Source organism: Carcharodon carcharias, chromosome 3 (assembly GCF_017639515.1).
Source record: "Carcharodon carcharias isolate sCarCar2 chromosome 3, sCarCar2.pri, whole genome shotgun sequence".
NCBI lineage: Eukaryota > Metazoa > Chordata > Chondrichthyes > Lamniformes > Lamnidae > Carcharodon > Carcharodon carcharias.
In genome coordinates this window covers 102564314-102588825 of record NC_054469.1, presented here as the reverse complement: position 1 = coordinate 102588825, position 24512 = coordinate 102564314, and the positions used below count along the sequence as shown (strand labels likewise).

The window sequence follows — 24512 nt, the reverse complement described above, 5'->3', positions numbered from 1 at the left end:
CAACATTAGAGAGCCCAGATCAATCAGTTGGGTTAATTCAGAGTATTGCTGGCAGGCAGAGTGCCATTGATTACTCAGCAGGCAAAGATCCCTACCTTGGCCAGATTCTTGGTTCCCTCTTCAACATTCTCAGCAGCAGTACTGACATGGTCTTCAATGCTGTCAATCTTCTCCTGTTGGGTCTAGATGCAACGGAATTATGTGCTAGCTTTCCAGCTGGGAAGCAGCAGTCAACCAATACACACAATTATAATTCCTATAATCAGAGTTTGCAGCATCTTTCATCTGCTAGTCAATAAATCTACAATTTCTTAAAAGTACCTCCTCTACCACCTTTCCTGGGAGACTGTTCAGATGGTTTGTCAAGTGTTTAAACATTTATCAATATTAAATGTGTCCTTAAATATTTATAGATTAGTGTTATTTTAACCGTCTGAGGGCAGTTCTAATTTGTGAATTTTTTTGGTTATCAAGCATCCTTCAGAATTTTTAATATTTCTGACCACTATATAAGGTATTTCCTGCACTATTATTTTGTGTGGTATTTGTTTTCTGCTTCCACAATCTAATTTGCTTGAGGTAGAAATATGGAAAAGTTACAAGGGTCACACTTTGACATTCCTGATCTCAGCTGTGCCCTCATGTGGAGGCAGGGGATTCTAGGCTCCTTACTGCACTTACAAATTGAATGACTGTGGGAGGGAGGAAGAAAACGGTCAACCACTTCAGAATTAAATTTAAATACTTTAATTTGGCAAAAGCCTAGACCTAGCATTATAAATACTTACATTTATCACCACACCCTATCATTGTAGTATATCTCAAATATGTAACAATTGGCAAAGCCAACACTGACAGGCATACAACATAATTCTAATCTTTTAAAATAAAATGGATAGGAGGTGCAGGAATTTTAGTTACTCATAATTAATACCTTTTCCTTAATGGGAAAGTAATTCCTAAAGCATGTAATAATGTGTCATTCCTTGTTTAGACTCAAAACTGCTGGCTTCAAGTATCCAAGCAGAAAATATTTTCAGACAAACTCCCAACGTTGTTTTATATTGGTTCGAGTCAAATAACTGGTCCAGATTTTGCAGTTGTAATGATGAAACTGTTAGTGTTCACCATCATTACATCTGTGAAACTCTGAACTTCTGGCATCCACACATTGTGTAGTTAAATGCAGTAATGCAAAGTTGCTATCAATGAATTACCATTCCTCCACAGGGTGATCTGTTGAAGTTCTTGCGGGTAGAAATCTTAAAATTCACTTGACTTGATATGAGTTTGCACTTTTTATACACAGCCATACTGTAAAAATCCTTGGAAAAAGTTATGCCTTTTTGACAACATTCTAAGTCATAATTGCTGAACAACCAATCTGGCCCTAATAAACTTATTTTTGTGAAATATCACATTTCTCAGATTAAAAAAAAAACAATCTTTGAGCACAGCTTCTACTTGAATCCCATCCATAATTTTTCCCATCTTAATTTTAGAGAATCAAATAAAGTGAAGGACAGTCTGTGCTTTTTTATTTCCTGGTTTGCTGTGTGGGAGAATATTTCAGCATGACTGGCTGCTTAGCCTGCTTGATGACTTCACTGTTGCTGGAAACCAGATATTTCCTATAGCTGATATCAGAGCAAAATTACCAAGAAAGGTAGAATTCATATCAGAAATCAATAGAGCTTTGTAACAGCTTCCTTTGAAGTCAGCAGACACCGCCGCTGCTTCACTGCTGACCACAAAAGCAAGGCCGATCTGTGGATAGAAATATTTTCTTTAAGCTTTTACAACAAAAAATTGCTATTATCTAATGTTCTCTGCTGAAAAGTATGCATAGTTGGCTGGGAAGAGAGTCGGGCTCAGCTATGATGCCCTTCAGAGTCATAACAATTTACTAATCCTGAATGATGAATGCTGACAGAAGCAGTACCAGAGAGCTGCTGCCACCCATTAAATCATACCTCAGCATAAGTGGATAGGAGGTGTATATTAGAGGTGATGCAGTAGATTGTGCCCTTTTTATATCTAATGTAATTTTCAAATTCTCAAAGGGATGTCATGCATTATTTTGTTACAAGATGGTAAGAAGTTGCTCAGTGGTAAGTCACCAACTTTCCTTTTAAAAAAAGTGTCCTTGTGATCACAAACATGATGTGGGCTTTAAAAAAACACGATTTAGCACCAATGTGCTGCATCACTGCAAGTTTCAGGCTATAATTGATAAGTCATTAACTCTGTCGCTTACGGTATGTTTTTCATTCCAGTGAGAATTGGGCCTTTGGGGAAAAAAAACTGGCGCGAGGACAAGTGAGCGTTGATTAACATTTATTGTGTTTACTTAAATTCCAATTTGAGGCATAGCAAGGCTGCTCATACCCATCGAGGGCACGTCCTGGACAACTACCTGAGAAGAAAGTGCTACCAAATGGAAATATTTGAGTGCCATATCTTTGAATTCAAGAAGCAGCTGTTGCATTCACCAGGATGAGAGCTATGCAGATAGCACAATTCAGAAGGTGGTCACCCTGCAGGTTAAGAGTGAGCAGGCAGACAAAGACAAGGCAGGTGGTGCAGCAGACCCCTGAGGACATCCCACTTTCTAACAAAGGGTTCCTTTGGAGAGAGCAGTAAGAATCATGACCAGAGCACCATGGGCAGCTCAGTTGTGCAGGGAGGGAGGAGGAGAGGAGAGCAATAGTGGTAGGGGATCGTATATTTAGGAGAAGACAGGCATTTCCGTGATTGCAGATGGGATTCCAGGAAAGTATGTTGCCTCCCTGGTACAAGGGTCATGGATATCATCGAGCGGCTTCATAGCATTCTGTTGGGTGGGGTGAAGGTTCACATTAGTACCAACAATATAGGATGAGGCCACATGCTAGTGAGTATGGAAATAGGTGAATACACCAGATGAATGTGTCTCTGGAGAGATGGTGCAGCAGGGAGGGCTTCAGGTTTCTGGGCAAGGTGGGGTCCATACAAGCCGGACAGTCCACACCTGAACAGGACCTGGACAAATGTCCTTGCAGGGAGATTTGCTAGTGTTGTTGGGGAGGATTTAAACTAGATTGGCAGGGGGGCAGATTCAGATAGGAGCAGGGAACGGGAGGCAGAAAATTAGCAAAATACTCAGACAGAAGAAGCACAGGTTAAACGGTTTACATCACAGGAATTTGGCAATGTTAAGAGGTATTTATTTAAATGCAAGGAGTATAGCAAACAAAGCCGATATCTTGAAGACGAAGACATATCATCGCTATAATGGAAACTTGGCTTAAGGAGGGGCAAAAATGGCAGCTGAACATCCCTGGATATAGGGTTTTCAGGCAGGATAGAGAGGGGGACAAAAAAGGTGAGTGTGTAACATTACTGGTTAAAGAATCAATTACAGCTGTGAGGAGGGATGATATACTATATGAATCATCAAATGAGGCTATATGGGTTGAGCTCAGATATAAAAAGGGGGCAGCCACACTACCAGCAGTGTACTATAGACCCCCCCAAATAATGAGGAGATAGAAGAGCAAATATGTAGCAAATTTCTGAGTGCAAAAACAATAGGACAATAATAGTTGAGGACTTCAACCACCCTAATATCAACTGGGATACAAAGAGTGTAATGGGCACAGTGTGCAAAAAATTCTGGAACTGCATTCAAGAGAACTTTTTTTAGCCAGCATGTAACAAGCTCAACAAGAGGGGTGCAATTCTGGATTTAGTCTTAGGAAATGAAGCTGGGCAAGTAGATGAAGTAGTAGTGGGGGGACCATTTTAGCATCATTATGGAAAAGGACAAAAACAGAGCAGGAGTAAAAGTTCCAAATTGGGGGAAGACAAATTTTACGAAGCTGAAAGGTAAACTGGCAAAAGTGGACTGGATACAGCTACTAGATGGGAAATCAGTGACAGACCAGCCAGCGGGTGACATTCAAAAGCGAGATTCTACGGGCATGGTGTAGACGTGTCCCCACAATTAAAACGGGTGGGACTGCCAAATCTAGAGCCCCCAGTTATCCTGAAGCATACAATGTAAGATAAAGCAGAAAATGAAAGCTTATGACAGGCACAAAGACTTCGTACTGTGGAAAGCCTAGAGTATGGAAGGTACAGGGGTGAAGAAAAAAGGTAATAGGGAAAGCAAAGAGAGGATATGAAAAAATATTGGCAGGTAAAATCAAAGAAAACCCAAAGATGTTTCACAGTATATTAAGAGCAAGAAAATAACGAAGGAAAGGTCAGGGCCTCAGATGTACATGGTAACTTGTGTGCTGATGCTGAAGATGTGGGCAAGGTTCTCAATGAGTACTTTGTCTCTGTTTTCACTAAGGAGGGGGATGATGCAGGTATTCTAGTTAGATTCAATAAGCATAGTGAGAGAGGAAGTACTGGAGGGACTGACGTCCTTGAAGATGATAAATCACCAGGGCTAGATGGATTGTATCCCAGGCTGATAAGGGAGCCAGGGAGGAAATAGCAGCTGCTCTGAGGATCATTTTCCAATCCTCACTACAGGTGAGATGCCAGAGGATTGGAGGTCTGCAAACGGTGTACCAATATTTTAAAAAGGTACGAGGGGAAGGCCAAATAATTATAGGCCAGTAAGTCTGACACTGGTAGTTGGCAAATTAGTGGAATCAATTCTGAGACACGGGTTAAACTGTCACTTAGAAATGAACGGATTAATCAGGGATAGTCAGCATGGTTTTGTTAGGGGAAGGTCATGTCTTACTAATTTAATCAAATTTTTTGAGGAAATAAGGAGGATTGATGAGGGTAGTGCAGTGGAGGTTGTCTATGTGGCTTTTAATAAAGGCATTTGACAAGGTCCCACGTGGCAGACTGGTCAGAAAAGTAAAAGCCCATGGGATCCAGAGGAATGTGACCAGTTGGATCCAAAATTGGCTCAGCAACAGGAAATAAGGGTATTGGTCGATCGATGGTTTTGTGAACAGAAAGCGGTTTCCAGTGGCAACCCACAGGGCTCAGTGTTAGGTCCCTTGCTGTTTTTTTGTACATATTAATAATTTGGACTTAAATGTAGGTGGCATGATTGGCAAACTTGCAGATGCCACAAAAATTGGCATTAGTTGATAGTGAAAATGATAGCTGTTATCTCCAGAATTACATCAATGGTTTGATTGAGTAGGCGGAAAAGTGGTAGATGGAATTCAATCCAGAGAAGTGTGAGGTAATGCATTTAGGGAGGCAAACAAAGCTAGGGAATACACAATGAATAGGATATTGAGAGGGGTAGAGGAAGTGAGAGATCTTGGAGTGTATGCCCACAAGTCCCTGAAGGTGGCAGGACAGGTGGATGAGATGGTAAAGAAAGCATATGGAATGCTTTCCTTTGTTGGGTGAGGTATTGAATACAAAAACAGGGATGTAACGATGGAACTGTATAAAAAGCTGGTTAGGCCACAGCTGGAATTTTGTTCTGGTCACCACATTAGAGGAAGGACATAATTGCTCTGGAGAGAGTAGAGGAGATTTACAAGAATGTTGCTGGAGCTTGGAAATTGCAGCTATGAAGAAAGATTGGATAGACTAGGGTTGTAATCCTTGGAACTGAGGAGGCCGAGGGGTGACCTGATTGAGGTGTACAAGATTATTAGGAGCTTAGATAGAGTAGACAGGATGCCCGGTTTCCCCTAATGGAGAGGTCAATTACCAGGGGGCACAGATTTAAAGTGATTGGTAGAAGGCTTAGAGGGGACATGAGAACAAACTTCTTCACCCAGAAGGTGGTGAATGTTTGGAATTCACTCCCTGGTTTGATGGTGGAGGCAGAAACACTCAACTCGTTTAAAAGGTACCTGGACCTGCACCTAATGTGCCCTAACCTACAAGACTACGGACCAGGTGCTGGGAGGTGGGATTAGAATGGACAGCTAGTTTTTTTATCTCTTTACAGCTGGCACAGATACGATGGGCTAATTGGCCTCTTTGTGCTGTAACTTTTCTATGGTTTTGGGAGACCAGATAAAACAGAGGAAACACATTTTCCTGAAACTACATACCTTTGACTACTAGGATTACCTTAAGTTCTGCGCACACTTCCAAGAGCTAAATTTTACTTAATCCTTTGTATTCGTATCAACGCCTTTAAATAGGTATTAAAGTTTACGAAATATAATTTGTGACGCTGTCTGATACTGATACAAATCTAAAGGCTGCTATGATTCTGAATCATTCATCAGCACACTGGTTTCAGCATTGCTGTACAAAGGCAGTATTTGAAAAGGAAATGTACAGAATATTTGTGAAACCAGCTTCTTGATAAACAATCTCTAATGCATACCTATCATTTATATATCTTAGCATCAGTATTCTTGAAATACACAAAAAGATTCCTACCAATTAATCACAACAACCACAATATTGCTACTGTAACTCAATTGGGCAGTTAAAAATCTCTTATTTAGTCAAAACTGGACCTATAGTTTTGTACAATATATGATTGAAGTTTTCTCATACAACTGTGTGACTTTCAAACCCATTATTTTGTCATTCTGCCACCGATGTTTGTGTCCATGTAACACAGATTTTCCCTTTAAGATAACAGTTCATAATTTAATTTGCTTTTTTATATGGTCACATTTTGTACCCTTCAAAATCTTTGCATAAACTAAGAATATACATAGATGTAGAGTTCAGCTTTATTGTGGACTTCAAATGTTGCATCTCCACTTCAAAGGAGAAGGATCACGGATTACACAAATTTAATAGGCGCTTATTTAATAAAGTTGTAAATGTGATCTAAGTAACTATGCAACAGTTCCTACTTTTCAACTCTCAAAGCATTGCAAAATATGCATTATTAAAAATGTGCTCAAATAAATCAGTATTGAAGGTTTCAAATTAGGATGATAGAATTCATATGTGTAACTGCTAATACAGATAATTATCATTTGATAGAAGAGAGAGAGTGTAATATAGAAATTAAAAGCAGAAGAGGTAGAACTGCTATTAAGCAAATGGTGGAACAAAATATTGGAGAGGAAATTACAACACAAATTTATTTGTGAGTAGAAATTAAACAGTTTTGCCTGAAGAGCAGTTGTGATTGTACAGCTCACAAATGCTGGCACTAGTCCTGTTATAATGAACTCCATGGATGTGTGGTCATGTTTAAATTTGGAACAGGGGTTATTACATACTGACATTACAAAAGGTGTTAAATCTAATTTCTCCAGAAATGTTCAACTATGATGCAGCTTATGTGTCAAAATAAAATATCCTTTTTAGTTCATACAAATTAAATTCTGCTGTATTTAGCTGCAAATTATTATTGCAGGCCCAAAACACATGGCAGCCATTAACAAAAGATATTGCTTTCCCTTCATTCCAGTACGCAAGTAATTGAAAGATAAATACTTACATGAAGTAACTGAGAAAATTCATTTACCAAGTTGCTAAGATCAATTAAATTCTGAAAAATAAATATGTAAATTAGCATTACAAGCTACTCACACAGACCCCTGAGAAAATCAATTAGATCTGAATGTCTAAAAGTGCCTGCAGTAAACATCACTATTGGCCTACGTAATTTAACAAAATAATGGAAATTAAACACCCTTACCATTAACTTAATCAGAGCACACACTCACCATATAATATGCTTTATATATACTTTTGAACTACTAAAGAATTAGAGACTAGACAAAGATGATACCAAATAGGAATATACGCAAACCAATACTGATCTGTGTTGCAAAAGTGTTACAACCCACTAGTTACAATTTCCCATCCTTATTGTCTTAAATTTAAGAGATTATGACTTGCCTCTTCCAGTTTCTCCCATGATTCAGCTGCATCTTGATCTTGTGGAATTTGTGGTAGTGGCACATTCAGCTGAACCAGATTTTGGGACAAAGGTGAGCCGGACTCTTGGGAACTCATAAGTGTTCCTACAACAAAATAAAAGCTAGAGCCAGGACTGTACAATTTCCAGTTGCAGAGTCTTAAAATCCTGGATGTTAATTAGCACTTATTGTTTCACTTGCAGGAAATTTCTGGAAAAGGACAAAAATGTCACTTTTCCTGACACGTTTATATTGACATTTTTATTTTAGCATAAGGTCACATTGTTTTCTCAGAATTCTCAGAAATGATGTCATCCAAATAAATTTACTTTAAAGGATTTAATTTAACTGCAGCAAAAAAATACCTGCATAAAAAGAGATCGCTTCTTGGCTGATTGATGATATAGAAAAATGACAGGTCTCAAATAAAAAGAAAGTTTAAGTCATTTTTTTTACTCCAGGGGCTGTTTACCACTCCGATGACAAGGAATCTTTCTTTGCGTACAAATGCAAAGAATAAAAGTCACATCTTGTGTCTTTCAACTTCATTAAAACAGTACAAGTTATTTGAATATCAACAGATATTCTCCCTACTTCATGGAATAAAATTTACTATGGGAACCTGTGCTATATTCACTGGTGCCCCCGCACATTTTTTGTTAGTTTTTCTGTCCTAGCAATTTACTTGGATTAAATTTAACTTACATTTGTCCCCTTTATAATTGTCTCTAGTTTCACCCTGTTGTTACCCTACTCACAGGCAATGTCATCTAAACACCATATTTGTTATGTCATACACTTTGATTTTGTAGCCACTGCCTTTGGACAAGAACACCCAAGTAGTAGGTCAGATCTAGCCACTTAGTGAACTTATACCTTATTTCTGCTGTCAGGTTCCTCCCAGGCTGGACAGATGCATATATCACCACAATCTCCAGTTAAAACGTTTCAGGTGAACAGAAATAGCACACAGTTACAGCTAAGCTTTCTGTGCTAGCTGGGTATATTCAAATATTTAAGTATTGTGATTTTATTCTGAAACTAATTCTGGTTAGTGCTAAATATCACCAACTCATTTTGCTGTCCTAGAGAAAACTTATATTATAAATAATCTTAACCATCTCTCCAATAAAATATATTGGAATAATGGTTGTGATTTATTTTTAGGAGTTTCTCTTTCAGGAGATGAATTTGAAGTTCCTTGTGGCAGGCTATAGACTGCCAATAGTTCAATTGTTCTGGTCTTCCCAATCCTCTTCCCTCTTTTATCCCTTAGTTCCATGATGGGAGTCAGACCATGCCCTCTGTATTTAGTCTGTTTTGGGCAAACCCATTCCAGATTTAAAATAAGACACTTTTTGGAAAGGAAATCGCCATTTCAGAATTCAAGGGTCAAGAGTGTTTTCTGAAACTTACTTTAACAAATTGCTAATTGTGTTGCAGATAATTTAAGTGGCCTCTGTTTTCATCAAACTAAATATTAGGCAGAGTTTTGCTGGTAAGTAACTACTCAGTGTCACTAACGTAAAACAATGGGCAGAATTTTACAATCACCTGTGGGGTGGGTTTGCGAGGGGCAGGGTAGAATTCCCTGGGTGCCGTTACCACTGGCTACCCACCCCACCCCAAACTGGCTGCAGTGGGTGAGGCTGCAGTCTTCCTGCCCTTGTGCCATTTAATGATCACTTAAGGGCAACTTCCCGCCCAGTTGCAGGTTTTTGGCCAGTGGGAGGAGGTCAGCAACGGTGGGGGGAGCCCAGCAGTTGAGCCTGATTGGGCCTCGGGTGGGAAAGGTGGGGGTGCCTCCTTCATGGACTCCTTTTCTGATAGGAGGCCCCCCCCCCCCCCCCCCCCCCCCTACCTTCAAGGTCTATCCCCCACCATCAGCCTTTGCACCCTGGCCCCCACTCCTCTCATGCCGGACCTCCTCTGCTGGCTCTGCCAACAATCTCCCCCAACTTACTTGTCATCCAACCCCTGACTCTTCTCCAGGACAGACCCAGCAGTAGCCAGCACTCCTGGTAACGCTGCTGGCACCAGAGTGCTGCCGACCAGATTGGCCAGGAGCTCTCAGAGACAGGACTGCAGAAACCCAGCATATAGGTATCAATTCTCTCACCGAAACCTTGCCACCTCACGGTTCATTCTATTACTTGCCCTACCCAAGCCCAAATAGAAACAGCTAGTATCAATAGAGAACAATTAAATGGTAATATGTTCCAAGGCAATTGATAGGAGTATTATCAAACAAATTTTAACACTGAGCCACATAAGGAGTTATTAGGACATGTGACCGAAAGCCTGGTCAAAAAGCTGCATTTTAAGGGAAGTCTTAAAGAAGGAGGGGGCAGTTTAGGAAGGAAATTCCAGAGCTGAGGATACCAATGATGGAAGGTTGAAAATTGGAGATGCCCAAGAGGCCAGAATTGGAGGAACAGAGATCTGAGAAGATTTTAGGGCTGGAGGAGGTTACAAAGGTGGAGGTTTTGAAGCTATGGTGATATTTTAAAAAAAGGCTTTGCTTGGCAGAGAGCCAATGTATGTCAACAAGGAAAGGGGTCATGAGTGAAAGGTATTTGGTGCAAGTTAGGACAGAGTTTTGGGTAGGTTTGAGTTCAAGGAGGGTGAAAGTTAGCGAGGAGTGCATTCAAATAGTCTGGAGATGGTTCTTATCACCAAGTTCCACCTTGGCTCTTCCCCTACTCATACGAAACCTTCTCCTTTCAATATATCAGCTTCTTTCATTAGGGCTCACTTCAAATCATCACACACCACTCTCCGAACTGAGATCTTTTCCCTTATCGTCTGCACAGAATAAATTCTCATCCTTGGTTAGTTACTTCAGCTTACTACAATTTCTTTGCTCTTCTGTCCTCAGTCAAACTCACCTTCACATAAATTCCCCCACCCAGCCAGTCTGCTGTCCTTTCCACTGCTTTGCAGACAATTATACCATTCTTCTTCATCTCCTGACCTCCATATCTACTATTAGGGTATGCCCTCAGCTTGGTCACACTCCTCTTTGTTCAAAAACAGCCAGCACATCTCCAGCAATGCCATTGCTTCTATTCTCATATCATTAGTTCCAGAGTGCTTCAAAGATTTATGCTGGTATGACTAGCTTCCGCAGTTACATGCTGTTCTTCAATGACTTCATTTTCAGGAATGAGGTCAGTTTCTGTACATACCCGGTAAGCTGATAACATCCAGCCCTCACTCTTCCAATGGCCGACGATATTAGATTTCCTGTCTGACATAAAGGGCAGAATTTAGCCCTTATCAAGCAAGCAGGAAGCCGACTGCCGCCCGCGATCGGGGCCGGAAGGCAATTTCATACTGGCAGGCCAATTAAGGCCAGCCCAGCGTGAAACACGAGCGGCAGCACTCAGTGGGGGTAGGAGGGCAAGTGGGATGAGCATGCGCGCGAGTGGGCACTTCAGAATCTCCGAGGCATAGAGCTGCTTCAGGGAGATGGAGTTTTTTTTTTAAAAAATTGAAAAAAATATAATAAAACAAGTCCCCTCACGTGACTGTCACATGGGCAGGGACATGTTATTAATTTAATTTTAAAACTTCTTTTTATTTTTATTTGCTTTTGGAAACCTCATCTCGCCCGTGGATGAGGTTTCCAAAAAAGTGCAAGGACTGCTTGGCCTTTACCCCTGCCCGCCAACCGTAAGGTTGGACAGGCAGTGAAAAATTTAACTAAATTGATTCTTTAATGGCCTTAACAGGCCTTTTAGTTTTCAATTCCAGCATGCATGCACTGACCGAACTATCGCGCGATTGCACGTTGATATTGGGACGCTCGCTCAACAACAACATGCGTCATTTCACACTCGAGCAGGTCAGGTGTGCGCCCACCCACCAAGATGAAAATTCTGCCCCAAGTCATGAATAAACAAATTTTCTCCAACCATCCCACTCCCTTGTCTCCAACTCCTTCCCTCCCTCCCTCCTCAGCCAACTGTGGATTAAACTAGACCATGTAAATTTTTGGTGCCTTCTTACACCCAGAGCTGAACTTCAAAACCTACATCATATCCACCATCACGACTCTTAACTACTACTTCCACATTACCGGTTTCCATCCCCTACTTTAGCCCCATTGCCACTGAAACCCTCACCCCACACTTAGGTCACCAAAAGCTATTTCTCCAATATCCTCCTTGTTGACTTTCTATCCTCCTCACATTTGCCCAAAACACATGCATCCATATTCTGTCCCGCCCACCACCATCTCACCTTCACTCCCTGTCTACATTAAATTCAAAGTCTCAATCCTCAAATCCCTCCACAGCCTTGCCCCATCCTACCTCTACAAATTTCTTCAGGCTTATATCCCCATCCAAAAACTCAGGTCCTTAAATTCTGACATTTTGTGTCTCCTACTCTCCATTCAATCCATCTCTGGTGGCAGCGCCTTTAGTCACCTCAGTCTGAAATTCCTTCCCTAGACCTTTCCAATGTGATACATCTTTCTCCACCTTTTAAAATCCTTCTCAAAAAGCATCAACCCATATTTTTGACAATGCTTTCAACTATCTCTCCCAACTCTTCTTCCATGACTGACCTCTGGTTCTTTAGTTATTTCACCCACTCTGTAATACACCTTGAGTGATTTTCTACATTATCTGGGAGAGCAGGAGACACAAAAATGCAAGCTGGTGTCTTTCAAGTAAGGAGCCTAGCTGTTCAATGAAATACAAAAATCCTTTATGATTTGGTAAATGTGCTTGGTCCCAATCACATTATTGACCATTAAGATAAAAGCAAAATACTGGGGATGCTGGAAATCTGAAACAAAAACAGAACATGCTGGAAAAACTCAGCAGGCTTAGCAGCATCTGTGGGGAGAGAAACAGAATTAACTTTTCAAGTCCGTATAAACCTTCTTCAGAGCTAAAGAGAAGTAGAAATGCGATGGAATTTATACTTGACTTGCCCTACTCTTCAGGTTTCACTAACAGTACATCACCAAGAGCCTCAGCATTCGAAACACATCAAGGGCGACACGTTATTGTATTTGCCCACCAGATAGCCACTAAACATGTCATAAAAAGTTAAGGCTTGCCTATTCATGTGTAACTGAACTTTTAACTTTGTGGTAACTTCCCTTGGAGGGACTAACATCCTACTATGAAGAAAACCACCTTCGCGCAAACCCATCAAAGACGCAAGTTTGTGCATTCCACCTCAGAAACCATGAAGCCAAATGCCAGCTTAAAGTAACCTGGTGTGGAGCAACACTGACGCATTGCAAGCACCCTATCTACTCAGGAGTCACCCTTGACAGATGCCTCACCTTCAAGAACAACATCGAAAAGACAAAGGCAAAAGTGAGCGCACAAAACAACATCCTAAATAAGCTCACTAACACAAAATGGGGAGCAATCTCGAAAACATTGCGAACCAGTGCACTTGTTTTTTGCTATTCCACTGCCGAATACACCTGCCCTGCATGGGAAAGATCTACTCGTTCTAAGAAGGTGGATGCCGTTCTGAATGCAAGCTGCCAACTTATCACAGGTTGTTCAAAACCAACAAACACCGATAGCCTATATATCCTGGCGGGTATCACTCCTCCTGATATAAGAAGAATGGTAGCCAGCAAGAAAGAGCAACTCTGTCAAACATCAGATGAGAGGTACCCTCTACATGGTCATACACCTACCCAGCCGCCTAAAGTCAAGGAAGAGCTTCATGAACAGTGTTGTTCCATTACAATCAACCCCATCTGAAACCCGCAGCGCCTTGTGGAAAGTACGGCTCGCCAGTCTCGAACAACCCTCAGCGATGGAAATTCTACCGGATGAAAGCCTTCCCCCAGGAGCTAATTGCAACTGGGCAACCTGGAAGTGCCTTAACAGACTTAGGACTGGTGTAGGTCGTTCAAAGGTGTCACTAAGTAAATGGGGATATGCAACCTGCCCGACAACTTGTGTATGTGGAACTGAGTCACAGATTATGCAACATCTCCTGTAATGTCAATGGCTAGAGGAACCCTGCACTGTTGCAGATCTTGCCAAATTCAACAACAAGGTGCAAAAATGTGTCCAGTTCTGGCTGGGCCATGTATAGACTGTCCATGGACATGATAAAAAGAAGAACTCTGTGGTAAGTCTTAATTACTGCCAAAAAAAACAAGTGTGGCATCCCATTCCTTTAGGTTTTAAATTATTGCTGGGAGATTTAAAGAAAATACAATTAAAAATATTTTTTTCTTTCTGTTTCTTTTATCTCTCTCTCTCATAATCCTATTTTCTTTATGTCTCTTTATTTTATTTTCTTTACGTGATTTTATATTGAACTGTGTGTCCTATCTTACACTTTCTGGTTTAGATTCTGCATGCCACAGTAAGATTTCTTCAATTTGATTGGTTGAAGAAACAGGCTGTTGCTTGCCTTAATAACACAGGTCTTAGATGCCTGGTAGAAACTGCTGCACTGTTTCAGACCCTGATGATTATAAGTTGCCTGTCAAAAGCTCATGAAGTCTGTGACAACTCTAAGTATAATGAACGGAGAGCATTCAGACTCATTTCCCTATAATGCTAGTGTGTTACAGTTTATGGGTAGCAGAAGTTTCCATTCCGACCTACATGGGGGAAGGCAACAACAGGACACATTACATACAATAAGATTATTATTCTAATTGTGCCCAATATCAGAAGGAAGGAAAAGTTCACAAATACCAAACACACATAAAAGTAATCATATATCAGAAACATAATGCAGGAGTAAAATTATACAGCAAGTGTACTCCCTCACTGAAACTACTGTTGCTTAAATAAGAATTAAACAATCAGTGAAAGCTAAAAGAGGTAAAACAGCCATTATTTGTACTAATAAAATTAGTAATTATTTATTAATTAGTAATCACTAATAAAATTACCTTCTACAGTCTGGGACCTCACTAGAGATGAATGCGGTCCCTGTGAATTGCCCATGTTACAATGTCCACCTGGCTCCTCTACAAGTTCTGAATGGAGTTTCAGGAACTCCAGCACTGCAGCTGCAGCCCGCTTCTGCACAGGTTTTATTATTTTCTCCAAAGCTTGTGAATCTTCATCTCTTACCCGAAGGCATAATGTTTCCATTTCTCTCATGTTAGCTCGTAGCTGCTGTAGGACAAAGTAAGGAAAAACAAACTTTCTGTACAAAATGGGTCAATGAACCTTTGTGGTTATAAGTTAAGGAATACATTGCCGCAGCGCTTACACATTGATCAAACACTCAACAGTTGGAGCGTATCACCGCCAGGGGCATAGTAATACGCTTTCACTTTGCCCAACAAATTGTCCTAACCTCCAACTCAGAAAAACAACCCACGAACCTGTGTGAATGGTGAACTCTGGACGCAAAGCATTTTTTCTCAATTCCAGATACTTAAAAATTGTTTAAACTGATTTTGTTATGAATAGAACGTACATTGAATTTTCCCACCACTACAATATCGCGCAGGGTCTTAAAAAATTCCTAAATCAAACTAATATAAAATTTTGTTTAAGTGTACACTTGTGTTTATCCACTGACATGGATGAATTTGTTCCAATTCAGTTTAATTAAATTACCAACAGGCTGGTGGGCTTGCACTAAACTAAGATTACAGTAAAACTAGAATATAATACACCAGCCCCACCACACATACTAATTAATCACAACATAAAAATGAGTCACTTCCTGCGTTGGTAAGATTTTAGAGTCCAATATTAAAGATGAGATTTCAGAATACTTGGAAGTGCATGGTAAAACCAGGCAAAGTCAGTATGGTTTCATCAAAGGAAGGTCATGCCTGACAAATCTGTTAGAATTCTTTGAGGAAGTAATGAGTAGGTTAGACAAAGGAGAGCCAATGGATGTTATCTACTTGGACTTCCAGAAAGCCTTTGACAAAGTGCCTCACAGGAGGCTGCTCAGTAAGATAAGAGCCCATGGTGTTAGAGGCAAGGTACTAGCATGGATAGAAGATTGGCTGTCTGGCAGGAGGCGGCCAGTGACTAGTGGAGTTCCGCAGGGTTCAATGTTGGGACCACAACTTTTCACTTTATACATTAATGATCTAGACGAAGGAACTGAGGGCATCCTGGCTAAGTTTGCAGATGATACAAAGATAGGTGGGGGGACAGGTAGTATTGAGGAGGTGGGGAGGCTGCAGAAGGATTTTTACCAGGTTAGGAGAATGGGCAAAGAAGTGGCAGATGGAATACAACATGGGGAGGTGTGAGATCATGCACTTTGGTAGGAAGAATAGAGGCGTAGACTATTTTCTAAATGGGGAGAGAATTCAGAAGTCTGGAGTGCAAAGGGACTTGGGAGTCCTAGTCCAGGATTCTCTTAAGGTTAACATGCAGGTTGAGTCGGTAGTTAGGAAGGCAAATGCAATGTTGGCATTTATTTCAAGAGGACTGGAATATAAAAGCAGGGATGTGCTGCTGAGGCTTTATAAGGCTCTGGTCAGACCACTTTTAGAATATTGTGAGCAATTTTGGGCCCCGTATCTCAGGAAGGATGTGCTGGCCCTGGAGAGGGTCCAGAGGAGATTCACAAGAATGATCCCAGGAATGAAAGGCTTAACATATGAGGAACGTCTGAGGACTCTGGGTCTATACTCGATGGAGTTTAGAAGGATGAGGGGGATCTGATTGAAACTTATAGAATACTGAAAGGCCTGGATAGAGTGGACTTGGGGAAGATGTTTCTATTAGGACCGGAGGGCACAGCCTCAGAGTAAAGAGAAGACCTTTTAGAACAGAGATGAGGAGAAACTTCTTTAGCCAGAGAGTGGTGAATCTATGGAATTCATTGCCACAGAAGGCTGTGGAGACCAGGTGATTGAGTGTATTTAAGACCGAGATAGATAGGTTCTTGATTGGTAAGGGGATCAAAGGTTACGGGGAGAAGGCGGGAGAATGGGGTTGAGAAACTTATCAGCCATGATTGAATGGCGGAGCAGACTCAATGAGCCAAATGGCCTAATTTCTGCTCCTATGTCTTATGGTCTTATAGCATGGCACATGGAGAGTCAAAGTGTCCTGACTTTTAAACAATATTTGGAGTTTATATATTATTTATAGTTAAAAAGCAAAATGTAAGACAACTTGAGAAGTAAAGCTGATTGGGGCATTGGGGTTTCACTGCAGTACAGGTGGAATATCTGAGAAATGCAAAACTGAGGCAACACACAGCCCCACCACTGACTGGAGGTAGTTACAGTATGCCCTTTTCCATCGGCAGTTTCCATTATAAATGTGGACAAATCTATTTGTAATGGGAGAAGTGAGGTTTTGTAGACAATATATGTGCACAGAGAGGATAATTTTTTTATAGGTCTACATTTTGCTAATGCAACAAAATGGAAAATTTCAATTTTTAATTTTCAGATTTGGTTTCATTTCTATCCTGTCTCCCAAATATGTTCAGTTTTGGGTTGGAAGTGGAGGAAATCAGATAAATACAAATGTAGTGCTCTGTTTAAAAAATCTAATCACTTATTGGGTGAAATTTTGTCCACTGCAAACAGAATGGCCAATGATATCCACAGTATGTGGAAGAGGAATTTTGGGGTGGACAGACAGTGTTTTTAATTAAAAATTTATAAGTATTTTGAGAAAGGAAGTGAAATTATTGATTTGATAATACGAAAGCTTTGAGAAAATTAAAAGCATCAGGTTGAGGGTTGAAGGTGAATACCTGCAGCAGTGATTAACTATTGATTTCGTAGGTTCATGTGTGAACGTAGGGAAAAAACGGCACAAAGAAAAATGGGAAGATATACACAATATAAATAGAAACAGTCTGGCCAATTTGAAATAATGAAGCAAAGAACACAGTTTCATATGTCAGTACAACTGGTAATAATGTTCCTCTCTCTCTCTTAACTGTACCAAAAGGTAGACATAAGTAAATAGTGATGTAACGTTCAACACAAAATGCCAATGGATATTCACCCATATTCAGCACTACTATGAGGATTACCAAGTATTAGTGAAACGTGAGTAAAAGGTTAGTTTTTTCACTTGTTGACTTTTTAAGTTTAAAAATAATAAACTTGCATTTCTATAACATTTTAACATTAAAATGTGCTAAGGGGAAAACAGATAAAGTAGATACAAATGCCAAGCTAAAGGTAAAGAGAGATTAGGATGGTTGGAAGCTTGGTCAAAGAGAAGATTTTTAATGATTCAGAGAGGAATGAGGAAGTGGATGGGTTTAGTGTGTTTCAGAGAATGAGATCAAAGTGGTTGAGAATTATCTCACTGGTAGTGGTTACGGTAGTGGGGTGGGTGGGGGTTGTGGGGAGATGCCATTGCTTTTAGCCACCACAATAAACCTCACTCCCTGACCAGAGTGTAGGAAGGGATATAAGGCTAAAGGAGGTTGCAGAGATAGGATCTCGTATGGAATTTGAAGATGAGAATTTTAAATTAAATGCTTTGGAGATTAGGGAGCCCATATAGGATAATAGGAAACATAATCTGGATGACTGAATTGTGGATAAAATAGAGTTTACGAAGGATGGGAGGGAGGTCAGCAAGAAGGGCATTAGAAAAAATGAGGTCTAGAAATAACAAAAGTATGGATAAGGGTTTTGGCGGCAAACAAGCTGGAATAAGCAATGTGCAGGCGAACAGGATAAGCACTTTGAAATTTAGCACAATTCCCAGCAAAGCGTCAAGGTCTTGCACCATCTGTTTTAGCCTGAGTGAATGGAGTCAGTGGTAAGAGAATGCCGTTTATGACGATAACCAAAATCAATGCTTGCATCTTCCTGCTAACCAGTTAGAAGTTCTGATTCATCCACAACTTGATGTTAGATTTGCAGAGGTGGTTTAAGGCTCTGAGGGCTGGGATGAGGTAAAGCTGCACATCATCTGTGAACATCTAGGAGATGAACATCATACCTAGGAATGATGTCAAAATAGTAGCAGATGAGTCTCACAGAAAAGACAAACTGAGAGAGGACAGATTGGACAGATGGGAGAGAAGTTTCAAAACAGTGGACAATTTAGGCTAGAATGAGTGAGACATCGAAAACAAGAGAGAGGAAGGGTGGGTAGCAACAGAAGTACTTACACGAATAGTCTTAATCTTAGAAATGAACAAATCTGTGAGCTCTTTATGTAGGATAACATAGCATGTACAAGCAAAGAACAGGCATTGGCTCAACAGGACAAGGCCAGAGTTTAGGATGTGCATAAGCCTTCTCCCACTCCTCTTCATCTAACCCAGCAGCAAAACCTTCTATTCTTTTTGCCTCATATGCTTACCTAGCTTCTCCTTAAATGCATCTATGCTATGAGTCTCAACTACTCATTGTGGTAGCAAGTTTCATATTCTAACCATTTCTCTTGAATTCCCAATTGGATTTATGGGTGACTATCACATATATGGTTCCTATTTTTGATTTCCCCCACAAAATAAATAAAGTCTTATGTACAAATGCCCTATCGAACGCTTAAGCAATCTATACATTTGGAAGTATTGATTGAAATAGTGGAGAAAACAGTTTGAAAATTTCAGCTGTGGAGAGCAAAGTTCAGAAATACAAGACATGATTGAGCCAAATCTGGTGATGAATGATTGAATCAGTTGTGCACCAGGTATGCTCTAGTTTCCTTCCTGAAATTGGGAGCTTTAATAAGTGTCTGAGACTGAGGCCTGGATTTTCACAGTCATAAAGACTCAGCGCACCTTCCAAAATGGTGGGAAGAACACAAATCTGGAAGCCCCATGCCCACTTCTGACATCCCATTTTTGCCAGTAAGGAAAGGAGGTGGGCTGTAAATTACAGAAGGGAAACCAAAACTCAGCAGGACCATTTGAGCTCAGTGCTGAGTTTAAAAAGACCTTATTTTTGCTGTAGTGAGGGCCTTAACCCAGTGTGGGAGTTACAAAGTTTTAGAGTAAATGTAAATGCTCTTGAAGGGCAGGGTGGTTCTGTAGAACCGTTGAGATGTGAAAGTTAGTTAAATCCCCAGCCCTTTAAAAATAAAAAAACAGTCTGCCTGTGTCAGTGAGAGAAACTCATGCTGTAGTTATTTAAATCCTCAGCCCTTTAAAAATTGAAAAGGACACCTGCTTGTGTAAGCGAGAGTTTAAAAAAAATCAGGTGTAGCAGTTAGAATAGCTGTTTGTTGATATCACCCTAAAGGTTTTCATGTCATTATTAAAGTTTGACAGATTTTCACAGCCTATAATTATCCCACAAGGAGTCCTAAGTTCAAAGCTTGACTGACAGCTCAATGAGGTTATCAAAGGAATAGGTTATCTTTGATGTTTGGTTATGAATACAAGTCTATTTGTTTTTATAAGGGATTAAGTACTTGATGGGAATAAAAGTTTTGAATGGGCTTTCATGAATTGGAGTGCTTTTTTAATATAATAAAGGCTGTAATAGATATTTAGAACTTATTTTATGTATTGAAAATGGCTCCTGAGGTAGATACTGGGTGAATTGGCATGCAAGGTGTAAGAGCAAAAGATGGTGGATGGGTTGGTATGAGTTGACATTAAGGGCTATAAGGAACCATGGGGGTCGGTGATATGCATGGATTGGCATGTGCTGGCATGGATGACCATGGGGAGTGGGTGGGGAGTGAGGGGGTGTGAGGGGTGAGAACTAGAGGGCCTAACATATGGGCAAACAACTAAGACAAAGCCCCAGAGAACAATGCAGGCCTTTTAAGTAGCCTGTCTCAGCACTTGGCAGCCCGTGGCCACCTCCGATCTGCATCCAGAGCAGCAGGCCCAGCTCTAATCCACATCCAACCTCCCAGAATGAAGTTCCCACTATTTGAGGGAGTTTTTCTCAAGGTGAGTGCACTGAACTGGGAAATTTCCCAACTTGCACAATCTGCCTTGGGAGCGAAAATCCAGAGTCGAATAAATTAGTGCAAACAAGATATCAAGGGTTGAGACAAGGAAGCAGTTTAAGCAGGTCACTTACAACAGGAGGGTAGTGATGTGTGGAGAGTGGAGGAAGTCAATAGTTCACTAAGTCAGAGTGAACTACTAAGGGAAAGTTTTACCCACTGGCAGATAGTGACGGTAGTGTGCGAGGGAAGGTGGTGGAAAAATTGTGAATGAAGGAAATGATCAGAGACTGCCTTGCCTGTTCTAGATATTGGGAATGACTGGATTACAAAGAATGATAATGTTGACATACAACCATGGGTACAAGTGCAGGAGCTTAAGCAGAGAGTGAGAATGAAGACAGGATGGCAGAGGGCATGAAGATCTAATGTGCAGCCTAATGTCACAGGAGACTGCATTACTAGCAGCACCTCTATCCTTAACTTCTGTATGGGCATCTCATGATTCATACATCTTATTTACTCTTGGATCAATGACTATTTCTTTTCGGCAGAATCAAAGAATGACTGAACATAAGTTATATTGAAAGTGAAGTGAATGTTCATCTGACTGAACACAAAGCACTGATAACTAACTGCAAAATCAATGCATAATGTACATACAGGCCCTAATGGTCTCATCAGTGCCAGGATTCCCTTTGGTTGGGAGTCACAGCTGGCATTATCAGCCATTTGTAGTGTGTAACATGGTGCTGCATAACTGTCACCAACTGAATGTCAACTGGTGGCTGCTACAGTGGCTATATCCCACGTAACTGAGATCTTCACTGGAGGTGCCATTGGTTTTGTCACATGTTGCTGGCAGATTGAAATGGAGCGTAACTCATCAATCTAATGTAAAACAACAGTGCTCAGATTGCCTGAGGTCTCCTGCCAACAATGAAGGGTGTCGTTGATTAGAACAGCAGAATAGTGGATTTCTGGCTACATAACAGATAAAATGACGTGGGTAGCATTCATTGACAACTAAAGCCAGTTTGTTGGAAGACTGAAGCTTTTCAATAAAGATGGGATTCACCTGACTAAAGTAAGTACGTAACTTTTCACTGCCAATGTTGATGAAACAGTCAGGGTTTCTTTAAACCGATCAGGCGCGGGAACAAAAGACATCCTACAAGTAACAGTGTGATTCCAACCACATTTAGTGTCCTGTGAAAATGTAAGCAGTAAGTCAGGTCTTTAAAATGGTTAAAATATCAATAACACTAGTGGATAAATTGAGGTCACTGCATCATTTAGATAGTATATACTGCAGCCACAGTACACAAGTGGAGAAGCTCCAGAATCAGCAGTGATCAAGCAGTCTGTTGTGTCCTGGAAAATGTCATACTGCTTGTGTTTTTGCAGCTGTACCCAATCAGCCAGTTGGTGGCTGAGTTGAGCCTTCCAGATAATGAGAAAGCTTTTGAGGAGCTAGGATTTTCAGTCTCCACCTTCCTGTTGTAGTCAGGCTCTTAATATGCTGGTCCAGTTATACATCTGGTCACTGGTAACATTCAGCATTCTGGGAATGGTGATGCTGTTGAAAGTAAGGAAGGCATTTAGGCTGTTTCTTGTAGATGGCCATTGCCTGTCATTTATATGGTGCAAACCTTGACTGCCACTTACCAAGAAAAATGCAAAAGTGACAGGCTGGTGTAGCTGGTAGATGCAGTCCAGTGCAGAGAAATGTGAAGTTGTATATTTAGGCAAAAATTGAAATGAAGTATGCCCCAAAGAGGAAGTTTTTTTTCTAAATAGAAGGACCAGAGGTCTAGGGGTGCATATACGCTGCTGTTTAAACAGCAGTGCAGGTGGAAAGGCCATAAAGAAACACAAATGAGATTACGTTCTATAAGTAAAGGCAAGGTCATGAAGTTGAATTTTAGTTAGGTTGAAGTTGGAGTGTTGGTTTTATCAGAAGAGGTTGATGAAGCCAGTTTTAAAAAGGTACAGGATCATACCCAAGGGGAAGGAATAATTTATAATGCCAGCTAGCATGGAAGCCAGGAAGAAAAGTTAAGTGTCCATGTGCTGCTATAGCCTGTCATGGACTTTTTCATTATTGGAGGAAATGTGAATGGTGCTGCACACTGGAATCGTAAACAGAGACCCAATTATGACCAAAGAAGAATAGCAGATGAAGATAAAGGCCTTTTTTCAAATAGGTTTTACATTTGGAAAAGAAGTTGGCCATTCAGCAGGTTAATCCTGTTCTGCCATTCGGTTCAACTTCCCTCTCAGTCTCCCCTGCCCTAGTCCTGAATCTGCATCTTTCTGTAGTTTCTCTTCGATTTTCCCCTCATGCTATCTTGGAGATCATCTTGTCCATGCAACCAGCTGCCTACTCCCTTGATCCATTCCCACTAACCTGTTGGGCACTTAACCTTTCTTGCCGGCTTCCATGCTAGGTGGCATTATAAATTATTCCTTCTCCTTGGGTACGATCCTTTTTAAACTGCCTTCATCAAACTCTTCCAGATAAAACCAATGCCCCAACTTCAACATAATTAATCCCATGGCAAGGAAACCTCCTGCTGGTTATCACCTACCATCCCCCCTCAGCTGCTGAATCAGTGCTTCTCCATGTTGAACACCATGAAAATGGCAAGGGCACAGAATGTACTCTAGGTGGGGGAATTCAATGTCATCACCACGAGTGGTTGAGTAACTATTGACTGAACAGGCTGAATCCTAAAGGACATAGTTGCTAGATTGGGTCTCCGGCAGGTGGTGAAGGAACCAAAAAGAGGGGAAAACCTACTTGACCTCATTCTCACCAATCTACCTGTCGCAGATGCATCTGTCCAAGACAGTATTGGTAGGAGTGACCATCACACAGTCCTTGTGGAGACAAAGTCTCATCTTCACATTGAGGATACCCTCCATTGGGTTGTGTAGCACTACCATCATGCCAGCACTCAAAACTGGGCATCCATGAGGTGCTGTGGGCCATCAGCAGCAGTACAATTATATACAATCACAATCTGTAACCTCATGGCCCAGCATATCCCTCACTCTACCATTGCCATCAAGCCAGGGGATCAAACCTGGTTCAATGAAGAGTGCAGGAAGGCGTGCCATGAGCAACACCAGGCATACCTAAAAATGAGTTGTCAACCTGGTGAAGCTACGAAACAGGACTACATGCATGCCAAAAGGCGGAAACAGCATGCAATAAACAGAGCTAGGCAAGCACACAAGCAACAGATCAACCTAATCTCTGCAGTCTTGCCACATCCACTTGTGAATGGTGGTGAACAATTAAACAACAAACTGCAGGAGGAGGCTCCACAAATATCCCCATCCTGAATGATGAAGGAGCCCAGCACATCAGTGCGAAAGACAAGGCTGAAGCATTCGCAGCCATCAACAGTCAGAAGTGCCGAGTGGATGATTCATCTCAGCCTCCTCCTGAGGTCCTCTGCATTGCGGATTCGATTCACTCCAAACAATATCAAGAAACAGCTGAAGGCTTTGGACACTGCAAAGGCCAAGGGCCTTGACAACATCCCGACAATAGTACTGAAGACTTATGCTCCAGAACTAGCCGTGCCCCCAGCCAAACTGTTCCAGGACAGCGACAACACTGGCATCTAACCGCCTATGTGGAAAATTGCCCAGGTACATCCTGTCTACAAAAAGCAAGACAAATCCAACCTGGCCAATTATTGCTCCATCTACTCTGAATCATCAGTAAAGTGGGAAAGTGACATCGACAGTGCTATCAAACAGCACTTACTCAGCAATAACCTGCTGAGTTGGAGTTATACCTAGCACAAGGAAGATGGCTGTGGTTGTTGGAGGTCAGTCATCTCAGTCCCAAGACATCACTGCAGGT

General features: G+C 41.1%; 1 protein-coding gene across 2 annotated transcripts in view; it reads right to left on the bottom strand.

The window, feature by feature from the left end:
• Nucleotides 1-24512, bottom strand: part of stx17 (syntaxin 17) — a 102845-nt gene that overhangs the window by 748 nt on the left and 77585 nt on the right. The window contains exons 4-7 of one of the 2 annotated variants that reach the window (XM_041183626.1): nt 14713-14941; nt 7798-7922; nt 7394-7444; nt 96-182 (exon numbers count right to left, since the gene is read on the bottom strand). In XM_041183626.1, the coding sequence (XP_041039560.1) occupies nt 96-182; nt 7394-7444; nt 7798-7922; nt 14713-14941 (492 nt within the window). Of the gene's footprint in view, nt 1-95; nt 183-214; nt 1768-7393; nt 7445-7797; nt 7923-14712; nt 14942-24512 lie in introns of those variants that run through there. The other variant, XM_041183627.1, reaches the window with a different exon arrangement.